This window comes from Grammomys surdaster, unplaced genomic scaffold (assembly GCF_004785775.1).
Source record: "Grammomys surdaster isolate TR1022 unplaced genomic scaffold, NIH_TR_1.0 255, whole genome shotgun sequence".
In the NCBI taxonomy this organism is placed as follows: Eukaryota; Metazoa; Chordata; class Mammalia; order Rodentia; family Muridae; genus Grammomys; species Grammomys surdaster.
This window is the reverse complement of record NW_021604696.1, coordinates 4,293,558-4,305,801: the sequence shown is the minus strand read 5'-3', so window position 1 is coordinate 4,305,801 and position 12,244 is coordinate 4,293,558. Positions and strand designations below refer to the sequence as shown.

The following is a 12,244-nucleotide window of genomic DNA, read 5'->3' as shown; positions in this document are numbered from 1 at the left end:
AAAAAAAAAAAAGAAAAAAGCAACCAAATAAAAGTGTGAGTAGAGTGCAGGCTGGGTGGAGGAGCACCCAGCTGGTAGAGTTCACCTGGCATAGTAAGCCCCCAGGTATGCTCGGATTTCCTGTCCGAAAGTCCCACACAAAGAAAGGTAGGGAGAGATCTAAACAGATTCATCTGATGGATTGCAGATTAAAAGCCATACTGATCGGAGCTCAGGTATGAAGAGCAATGGTAGAGCCAAGGTCTGCATATAATCCTGTTGAGGCTTAGCTCTCCCGCGCACTGGAGCCCCCTGGGGTGCAACCCTTGCAGGTGAGCAGGCAAGCAGCCACTATCCTCATTAGTGGGTTAAATAAACCGCGCCCCTCCCCTGACCTCTCTTGTACAGGTTTTCCCTGAGACACTTGCTTTAGCATTTTCCCTTCCCACTGCTCTGCTGTGGTCTGAGACAGCATGGGGCCCTAACTAGAAACAGACCAGATGTGGCTGTCTCAGTTAGAACAGGAGCCAGAGCAGACTTTCTTTTCTTACAGCTTATCCAGCCTTCTGCTATAGCAACACAAAATGGACTAAGAAAAACATCATCAAACGCTGACGTGGACTCCGAATGACAGAAACTCTCATTCACTGCTGGAGCAAGCAGAGGACGACAGGGCCACTTCCGAGAAAGATTAGCTGTGTTTTTAAAAACCGAAATACCTTAAGATCCACCAATCTCATTCCTCCACCTAAGTTACTTGAAACTTCAAATCCACACTTAAACCCACGCACACAGTGTATATAGAAGCTTCTGTGTAAGTTTAGAAAAACAAAAACGGAAAGCAAGCAAAATGTCCTTCATTGGATGAACAGATTTAAACGGTGGGGCATTAAACAATGGACAGTTACTCAACAATATAGAAGAGATGGTACACCACGCCATGAAAGACATGGTGTACCAGGCCTGGTAATGCACAACTGTAGTCCCAGTGCTTGAGAGAAGAGTGAGTTTGAAGGCCAGCTTGGGTTACGTAACAAGTTCCAGGCCAGCCTGGGCTACATGCTGAGATCCTGTCTCCAAAAATCAAAGGAAGAAAACAAGTGATATGGAGAATATAACAACGTTAAACGTACTGGTATGAACAGAGTATATTCCATACAATCTTAACTATATCCAATTGTTTAAAAAGGCAGAAAGAGAGAAAGCAGAAGCTCAGTGTTGTCAGGACCTCGGAAGACTTTTTACAGTAGTAAGCCTAGGCCGCACTGCTCTGTAAGGGTACACCCACCACATGCTGGTCAAAGCCCACAAACTGCAGCAGAGCAAAAGCTACTGTAACAGTGGATCATAGATGTTAATATGGAATTGGTATAACTTACCAGTTATAACACATGCGATCACAGATGTCAACAGAGCAAGCTGCAAACGTGTATTTTCTCCTTAAACTAAAATCTGCTCTAAAAACTGGTCTAGTGGTAGGATTTTGTTTGTTTGTTTTTAGGTTTTTTGTTCGTTTGTTTGTTTAGGTCACTGGACCAGGACTACTCAGGGTCTCTGGATATTTCACCCACACTCTGCTGTCAGGATGTTTCACTCTTTTATCCTCCCTGCTCAAAGTGGGGAAAAGAAACTATAAAGGACTATTTAGGCCAAAACGCAAGAATACATATAGACATGCTGGCATGGACAGCAGAGAACCAACCACTGAATACATAAGAACATGTTTTCAATTCCATGACACAATAGTAGCTTTGTACAAGACGTTTAAGACTGGGACCCACTGGGAATATTTTCTCCCACTAGGAAAAAAAAAAAAGAAAAAAGAAAAAAATCAAGACTTTTGTCAACTCTCTTGGAGAATTCTGTCCAGGAAACATTCCAGGCGGCCACATGTAGTGTTGGCATTTACCAAATCTTAATACTTTTCGATGGTCATTCAACCTAAATATACTCTAGACACACATTAAAGATGCTATTAAAATTTTATCTCATTTTCATTGATAACATTGATAACAATCAGATTCTATAATTCGGCTAAAATACAGAAGTGCAAACTGTAAAAATCTGCTTGGCATTTTACCTGAAGTAATTTCTATGTATTTTAATCCATTGTTACACCATGCCATTTAACATACCTCAGAAGTTCTGGCTTTATTCAAAATCGACTCTCAGTGAAATATTTCCATAAGAACTGTTTTGTAACATTAGCTTGTCAAGGTAAAGACAATCAAAATACACAGTTTAAGTCAGATGTACACCTGACATTCAAACACAAATTCAATCACTGATATTGATGTGTCCCTCCATCTGGGACACTGACCTCACTAGTAAGTGTCTGTTTTATGTCTGTGAAATGGCAGTGGCTGCACTGAGCTGTGGACATTAGAAATTCAGGAACTCCTAGTGTACCGCTCCTAATTTCACAGTGGCTCCTGAACCTTCCTCCCCGCTGTCCTTTCCATCCACAGTGCTGTCACATCTACTGAGGATCATTCCAGGTTCTACTCTCTACAGAATTAATGCCAAAAAAAAGTGGTCCTTGGCATGACATCCAAGCCTCCTTTCAATCTGATTCAACACAAGGCTCTCTCCAACCGAGCTTCCCTTCCCAATGAACCTCGGAGTCATGTCCCTGGCTACCCTAAGGCTCTCATTAGTACCTCAAGTAATCTCAAGGTAGCCCTGCTGATTACATCTTGTCCAAGAGGCACATCTCAGTCGACCTTACACATAAACCTTTCCCTGCAATGCACTCTTAGGGGTTAGAGTGATGGCTTCATTGGGATAAAGTACTTGCTTTGTATCCTGGTTTGCTTCTCAGTTGCTGGGATACAACACTGACCAAAACCAATATGGGCTGAGGGTTGTCTACCTTATGGGTTACAGTAGACCATCACTGAGGGAAACCAGGACAGGAGCTCAATGCAGGAACCTGGAGACAGGAAATGAAGCACAGGTGAATATTGCTTCCTGCCTTGCCTTTTGGCGTGTGTTCAGGTATCTTTCTTACAGAAGCCAGGCCCACCTTCTCAGGGGTGCCATCTCCCACAGTGGTGGGCCCTCCTCCACCAATAAGCAACAACCAAACACCCCACAGACATGTCCACCGGCCCAGCAAACCGGAGCAATTCCTCAGCTGGGGTTCCCTCTTCTCGGATGTTTGAACTTTGTGTGGAGTTGATGAAAACTAACTCACACAGCACTAAGCATGAGAACCCAGTACCACATAAAAGGCCAGGCCCAACAGTGTGCCTCTAATATCCATGTTGGGGATGGCAGAAACAGGTAGATTCCTAGAGCGTACTGGCCAGCAAGTAGCCTAGCTATACAAGTACTCCATCCTCAAGTGAGAGACCAAGTCTCACAAAACAAGGTAGATAGAGCCAGAGGATCACAGAGGTGGACCTCCACAAGAATACACAGGAATACAGGCATTTAATGACAACAGCCACCACCACCAATCAAGGGAATTAATGGGGGAAGGGCCCTTTGTTCAAGCACTTGAAGAAGCGACACTAGACTTCAACAAATGCCTGGGCTTCATCTTCAGAAGTGGAGAACATAATTACAGGATTACTAATAGCTGAGAAATGGATGTCCTGTTTTGTGTTCCAAGTCCTTACAGAGAGAAGCATCCAGGCGTGCCATAGAGGCCCCTGGGTTCTTGTTAATTCATCAGGAATCGTAAGCACGCTAAACCGCAAATCACCTTGTCGTTTGCCGTGTGTTTGTAAGGATCGGGCTGTGCGTTCTCCGTTTCTGTACTCAGCTATGGAGTATGAAACTCGAGTGAGCAGACAGACTGATATTCCATCTGTGTGCGGCTACCATGACTTCAGATGTTTTCATAATCTCCAATTTCATGATGGGGCTTTGCTCCAACACTCCAGCTCCTCACACAGCCCAGCTCCTGGGACCCATAAGACCCAGAGGCAGAAACACAAAAGCTTCATTGCTCAACGTCGAACAACAACGAGGCTGTAAGTTGTTCTCGTCGCTGCCCAAATAAAACTGTTGAGCCAGAAATTAAGCATCGCCAAACTGCCCGTGTGTAAACAAAGAACCTAAAAGTTCCTAAAAGCACAGAGCTTTCTTTTTGAAGTACCTGCTTATATAAGCTGCGATCACACTTAAGCCAGTACAAAAGAAACTAAAACAGCATCAGTGTGATGCTGGAGGCTCAAAGGCAAATTATTAATACTATCTAATAGGTCCTTCTATTTCTGAACTGATATTTGTTCTTATGTCCTAAGGCAGTAAACAAGTTCTGTGATCAATTTAAATACTAGTTACTCAGTGAGAATCACTGCTTTAGTCCATGTGTTTCATTTGAAAAATCCTCAGAGTCCAACGATGCCTTCATATAGCCCCACAGACTTTGCTGAAGTCTATCGTACTTTGTTACAGCTGTTAAGATGCAGCCAAACTGCAAGGTTCCAATTTAGCACAGACATTTTATCCTGTGTGCCAGACACTGCCGGTTATAAAAGCCAGTGGCCACTCTTGCCTTATTCTGTACAGAGATAACTTTGACTTTGTTCTTGGCACAAGATGAAGAATGCCTTAAACAAACAATCAACAAACAAACAAAACACTCCCTACATTTTCTTACTTGCAGATAGATGTAGTTGACAAAGGAAACTGATACACAAGGGCTGGAAGAGTAGCAAGCACATTGTAACTATTAAATGATCACATAGTAGACCCTAAGTGGCCAAGTAGAAATATGCAAGTCTGTGCCCCTTCTGGAAAAGAGAGATATACTATAGGCCTGACCTGTCTGCTGGAAGTTATTGGTACCTAATGAAGGGTGGAGGAAGATGGAGAAGGGAAAGTCTAGTTAGTCTACTCTTTGTCAGGAACAAATAATCACAAGGAACATGAAAACAAAATAAACTTATTTCTAACAAAAAACAAAACAAACTAACACAAACTAACAACACAAACTCGATGTTCCATTATCCTGGTGTAGTATAAAGTTCACTTATTATGCAGCTGTATGCCATGAACACAGGGAAATCTGAAATCAAGGTTTGTAGAATCCTGAAGTCACTTGAAACCTGAGCAAGAACATCACAGAATACACTGCACATAGCAGAGAATGTCCTCACACATTCACCCAAACATTCACCTTGCTGGAGTACTAGAACCTGTCTCCAGCAAAGAGGTACTTACCAGTCCATCTCATGTCTCCCTAAGATGGTGAGACTAAACTGAAAACAAAAACCACTGTTTCTTGCTTCCTTCTGTCACCATGAGTGCAGTAATTATACAAATACGTGGGGAAGACAGAAAACTCCACCGTGTTGGTTCAAATACTAAAAGGTTTTCTTAGCAATACTGTAGGTAAATAACCAAGCTGTCTGCCAACCTTCAGAGAGAATACTGTTCCCACTGCAGCTGTATGGGAACTGATAAGTTCCAGACACTGGGCGAATCAGCATTGTGTTAGATCAAGAAATGTCAACATTTTCAAATCTGTTCTAAAATATACAGAGCAGGGACTAGCAAGATGGCTCAGCTGGTAACATATTGCTGCACAGACCTGACAACCTGGATTTGATCCTCAGAACACACATAAAAAGCCAGATCTGGGGGAAGTTCTGGGGGATGGGAAAGAGTATAATAGAAATACATTGAAAAAAAAAAAAGAAATACATTGTATGAAAGTCTCAAGAAACAAAAATATAAATAAATAAAAACCCTGATACCATACCACACATCTGTGATCCTGCACTCCTCTGGCAAGATGGTAGGCAGAGATGGGAGCATGTTCAGAGAATCAGTTGGTCAGGTAGCTTGGAGGAGGTTCTGTAGCACACAGGGATAGCCTACCTCAACAGGGTGAAGAACTGATCCCTCTCAGAGTTGTTCTGACCCTCACACCTCCACACACACTGCAGAAGCATGCATGTGTGCACACACACACACATGCACACTCACACACACACTCACAGTTAAGTAAAAAAAATGCAGAATAAAATGTAATGGTCTGCATTAATTATGTTCACACTTAACATCATATAAAAGTATCTGTGTTGGGAAGCCACAGTCAACGACAACCCAGACAGCAGCATTTCACAGATGAATGTGATAAGAGTTAAGTGTTCGTTTATAACAGTATACCAGTTAATTTCATTACACTTGAGATGAGATCACTCTGTGTTCTATACTAAGCTGCTAAAAATATTCTGTACCATACAGGGACTATACTGAATAATTTACTATAGATAAAAAAGGGTACTGACATGGGCAGTTTCTAATATAAACAGTATTAAAGAATTGTACTTTAAAAAAATACTTCTATTCACTCTTATTTGTTACCAATTAAAACTGCCCAATTTACCTCTAGGAATATTTTTACCTGATATATTTTGACCTGACATATTTTGATGAGGAATCTATTTCACAGATAACTAGATGAGAATGTGATCCAGAACGCTACACCCTTTTTTGCAGCAAATAAATCCTTGTGTTATTCTAGTTCAGTAAACAGTTGCCTATTTTTACTCTGACTTAAAGGACCAAAGCCATACACGAGAATAGAACACACCATGAAAATCTGAGCTTGCTCATCACTACCCTTTGTCTCTGGGGGGCCTGGGATGAAGTTCTCCCAAGGCTGCCTGAGGAGATGTCCAACAAAGCTCTCAACCCCCAAGCCTAACTCTCCTAATGTTATAGATTACTGCTGTTCTTTAGGTCGTTGACACTTATGCTACTCAACAGCTGGGCACATACTTGACAACCTAGTCACCCTGCCGAGGAGAGCAAACACGAGAGCAAATGCATTCTGTTACCGAGGACTCGGACAGAAATAAAAATCAAAATAACCTCTCTTTCCAACTGGAACATAAAAATGTGTTGAACAGTGTGCATTATTTCAGAAAAGTGAACTTGGGAAAGTTTTGCAAACTGGCACTCCCTATTCAAAGCAGACAATTCTTTTCTAATTAGATCAGCCCCTATAGTGAGCCATCAGGATAAGTACTGCAGTGAAGTCATCCTATTGGTCACTGATGGGAAATCAAAACTGGCTTCCAAACACACCAGGAAACAATGGGCACACCAGGTCTCCGGCTTTTCATCGAATACACCGACCAATAAGCTTCTTTTCCTCTCCAAGGCTAAGTGAGATTCAGAACATCTACAGGGCCAAACACAATTTGATGACCTAAGCATTCAAAACCACAAAGACTGGGGTAAATGGCCCCTTGGGTTTTTTTCTGTGAAATCTTGGGCAAAATGTCTTGAGAAATGTCTGTCTGAGAGCATCACTAGCGATAACATTAGTATCCCAGCCAAGGGTGACATGCAGAACAGCCACCTATATTTAATTTTCTGTTATTTACTAAGACAAATAAGTACATGTTTCTAAACAAGGCCTGTTTCCTCAAGACTGGCCAAAATCAACATTCTGGTTATTTCTTTTTTTTCAGACACCTTAAATTACCCACTTATCACTACTGATGATCTGACAAAAAAAAAAAAAGAAATTAAAAGCTGTATTTTGTTCCTAAGCATATAACATATACATTGTAGACCATCCTGATTTTTTCTGAATCATAGAGCTTATAGGTCTATATTGCAATGTTTCTCATTTTTAACTTTCTAGTGACATCTGAGTGAGAACACAATTTTAAATGGGAAAACAGAAACAACCCTCAGTACATTACACATGGAAGCCAATGCCCAGATACGAGTTAGCTTAAAATATCACTGCACTTGCTCCGGGCTGTATTATTCACAATGGAGCTTTGGCACAAAGGAATTCCAGTTGTGTTTACAAAATGATATGCAATGTCTAAGACTCCAGTTACAGAACTCATTCTAGAAAGGGGCAAAACATGAGTGTAGGAAGAAATGAGTTTTAGGGAGCTTGAAAATTCTGTTACTCAGTTTTGGATTCATATTAGTAACAAAAATATATTTTTTTTTATTTAACTCACAGAACTTGAGTTACTAAACGCAAAGTGACTATTCAACAGATGCACTCAGGTCCATCATATGAAATACTGCTATTCACTATTAATATTTTACACACATCTGTGAGCCATCCTCACAAATACGTGAATGTGAAACATCTCTCAACTTGCAATACTATCTGTCTATGTACTTTAAAAAGTACATCTCAAGAGACAAAGACTCAACACGGAAAAGCACAAGTTAAAGTAACCATAATACTTAGATATCCAAGACAATCAACTTGGCACGACATTTCCTGGACAGAAGTGATTGGCAAAAATGTATCTCAAAATAGCCTTCTTTACATTTAAATGTACAACCCACTCTCTGACTAAAGACTTCCTTTTATCATGATTTGAAATAATTTTGGACTGCATCCGAGTTAGAATATAATCACAAGCGAGAAACTTTTCAAATAAGTACGATTTTTTGAGAAAAAATAATGTGGTGCTGTGCTCAAGAATCCAAGAACCTTTACAGGTTAGCCAAGCCTACACCAGGCAGGAGCAGCCAGGCTTAGAAATCTCACAGAGAAGTAATGGCATCCAACCCTCCCAGGAAGAATTATGGCTATGCTTAGTGCTTAAGAGCTTCTACAAAGGGAAAGACAAGGCAAAGTGCTTCTTGGAAACAGACCTCCCCCACCCTCCATTCCACCGCCTACCCTAGGGCGTCTCCGAACCCTCACCCACTCAGCCCTGCTCTGGGGTATAAGATTTCACCTAGAGCACCTATCGGTCCCCAGGGCTGGTTCCGGCTGCTGTTTACTTGTGCCCCACTGAGGGGGTGGCTCTGATTTGGGAAAGGTAACGGTTCCCATGGGCCCTGCCCCGCCGCACAGCCCAGCACAGGGACCTCGTACCTTTGTACCTTTCCAGGACATCCTCGTAAGCCTGGAGGTACTCCTGCTCCTCCACGTACATGTAGGCGGCGGGGGACAGGTACCCCGCCATGCCGTGGTCCGGGGGGCTGGCCGCGCCCGTGGGCCCGCGACCCGGGTGGAGGCGTTAGCAACCCCGGGCTGGAGGATCAGCGCGGCGGCAAGCCCGGGGCAGCGTCCCCAAGGAAGGCTTGGGGGGGCGGCGGGCGGTGGCTCGGGGCGGGCAGCCTCCTGACCCTGCGCCCCGGGCCACGGCGCTGCGGAGGAGCGCGCTGCCCCGCCGGGATGCGCTGCGCTTCTGCGGCATCTCCGGGCTGCGCCGCAGACGCCCGCCCGGGAGGAGGAGTGGCAGCGCTGGGCTCCGGCACCGCCCTCCGGCCCGCCCACCGGCCGCCGGTCCCAGCGCGGTTTCTATTTGGGACCCACAACAGGTGCCGGGAAACAAAGCCCCGGGTCCTGTTCCTACTGAGGGGGCTGGAGGCTCTCCACCCCAGGAAGAAGAACAGTGGACCATGCTGGAAGTACTTTCCCCAACCCATCTTAGGGCATCGGAGGACCAGGTCACTGTAAGAGGGCAAGGAGGGGGACAGACCCGCGTCCAGGAGACGCCAAGACCTGGCGGCCTCTGGAGGTGGCAGGGCGCATCAGGGCCTGACAGCGCCTCCAGGGTCAGGGCAGCTGAGGACCAGGCAGCGGCCCCTCCCTTCTGCCCCCCAGAGCCTGCCAGCGCATCTGCCGCTGCTCTGGGAGGGACTGTCCACTCACCATGGCCCAGATTACTGTCACCGCCCTCCTTCCTCTTATTATTCACTGCACATAGTACCAGTATCCGCTGAGCAGAATACATATGGCTCTCTTACATTTGACGCGCCGTATGCTAAAATAAGTAACTTTAAAGGACCCCAAGGTGAGCCAGCTGGTACTCAGGCGTGTAAATGGATATTTTTCAGAACGCGGAAGTCCAGTGGCTGTGGATGGAATCTTGCATCCTCACTGTGGGCCACCAGCAAGTAACTGACTCTCTTCATGGAGAAAGGGAGATGTAACAGAACCTAAATGAAGTCGTGTGTGTGTGTGTGTGTGTGTGTGTGTGTGTGTATTACCTACCACCACTTTCATTCTTAGAAAATCCACTCACTACATACATAATCCATCTTGATATATGACACTCCTCTCTAAATCTTCCTACTTCCTCCTTTTGTATATACTGGCCTCTCCTCCTTGACTCTTTGTTGGTTTTTATTATTGTGCAACTGGAATTTTTATGATTGTGCATTTTTCTACTAATTCTATATGGGGATAAAATATGCTTGAACAGGGACCTCTGTTCAAGAATCAGGGCAGGTAACTCTCCTTGGCTACTGACCTGCTTTAATTTCCCCAAATAAAGCAAGACCTCATCTCTCCTCTCTAGCCTGATAACCTGTCTATGATCTGGCTTTGACCCCTGCATGTAAGTAAAACTCAACGTGACATTCTTACGAATATGTGTATGACGTAACCTTGGGAAAACATCTTGGAATGAAAGGAGTTAGCAGTAAGTTCCTATTCATACTCCACATGCATACAAACATACTCTGAATACACTGTAAGGTGTCTAAAGGGAAAGTCTGAGGCTTTATCAGAAACCAACACCAAGCAGCATCCAGTTTTATGAATATAGCCAGCATATATTTTACTGTACTTCAAACTGTCCATTTAAAGATCCGGCCAGGGCAGTGGTGGTGCACGCCTTTAATCCCAGCACTTGGGAGGCAGAGGCAGGCAGATTTCTGAGTTCGAGGCCAGCCTGGTCTACAGAGTGAGTTCCAGGACAGCCAGGACTACACAGAGAAGCCCTGATTCGAAAAACCTAAAAAGAAAAAAAAAGAAAGAAAAAAGAAAGATCCGGCCAAATAAACAAACGTAGCACTATCTGAGAGGTCAGCCTTTGCCCCGAGCATTCCCAAAACCATAATGGTGGGTGGATATGCTAGCAATTACAGTATAATCCACAGGGAAGGAAAAATAGCATAGCAACAAAGCTTGCATTGGAGTCAAGCCCCCCTGAATGCAGATCATAGCTGAAGGTCTATGGTGGTTCTACTCACTGAGGGAACTTATGAACTGAGAGAAATCACAGTTCCTATCATATGGGGTGCTTGCAGGTCTCGAGAGATGTATCCATAGCTGCTCAGAAGATACCTCGCTGTGTACATAGCTAGCTAGCACTTTATAAATAAGTATTGTCCACGTGGCAGGGAATTTATAAGATGATTTACATTCGATATCTCTGTTTTACATATCTGTCTCTATCCTACATTTCACCCCAGTCAAGACCCTTCAACTATGAAACTGGAACCTGTCCAAGTGGCATATAGCTAGAGGTGGGTCGCGGTGGTGCACATCTACAATCCTGACATTGGAGAGACAGAGGCAAGAGGACCAGGAATCATGGTCAGGCTCAGCAAACCGACAGAAAACCTGTGCCGCATAAGACCCTGTCTCATAAAGTAGCGAAACCAAACTTGACCATAGTGGGAGAGGACGCACACACCCAAACTTACACGTTCAGAATTTGGTCCTTCAACTGGCCAAGCCTAACTTTAAAATTTCCCCTCTTAAAACAACATTCACAGTTAAGCATGCTTGTTTATGAAGTTCTACCCCTTTGAAGTGGCCATCCCTGTCACCCTAATTCTATCAAGTTCTGTTAATCCCAGCTCAAGTGGCACTTCCTCTCAAAAGCCTTTCAGGAGCCTTCCACATCTCCCCTTCTCCCCCCAGGTTAGACTCCTCTGGGTTCTTTGAATAGCAGACACTTCCAGCCATGACAGCTCATCTTTCAGAGCCTGTTGTAACTATCCAGAAGCACATTACTCTTAAAAGACAGAACTATGCTCTATCTGTATTTTACTGCAAAAACTCAATCAGCAATGTCACCATCACCAGAGACTTACTGCATCACAAACCTGCAGATGAAGCTATCCAAAGGTCTGTGTGGCTCTTGACTGGGGGGCAAGGGGAGTGAATTTCACAAACAACTCATTTTAATGGCCTTTAAAAAAATATATTAAGCTCTTTTACTACTGAAAATGAGCACCACAAACTTCTCACATTCCTGAACAGCACCCCACCTTTCCCAAGGGATTAATTTCAAGGAAGAGCTAAGTTTCAAGTAGAGTGTAAAATGTGTTGTAAAATTAAAAGTGGAAGTTTTAGTGGCGTGTTTTCAAACTATCCTCACTACCAGGCTCTCCTTGGATAAACTGCACCTTAGTCACACTGGGTCAACAGTGGCCAGTCTCCTATAGGACAGACAGTAATTCGGTCACATGAGGGGTTAAAATGACACTTGTGACTGGCCTCCAACTGATCATTTATGAGCTGTCTAGCAAACATGTGACATATCAATATTTTTAAATAATAAGCCTCTATGCT

At 43.9% G+C, this 12,244-nt stretch overlaps 1 protein-coding gene across 1 annotated transcript in view; it reads right to left on the bottom strand.

Moving 5' to 3' along the window:
• Dst (dystonin) overlaps positions 1-8,928 on the bottom strand; it is a 285,779-nt gene extending 276,851 nt beyond the window's left edge. The window contains exon 1 of the mRNA XM_028775523.1: positions 8,807-8,928. Coding sequence (XP_028631356.1) covers positions 8,807-8,897 — 91 coding nt within the window. The 5' untranslated portion in view covers positions 8,898-8,928. The remainder of the gene's footprint in view (positions 1-8,806) is intronic.
• Positions 8,929-12,244: the final 3,316 nt, after the last annotated feature.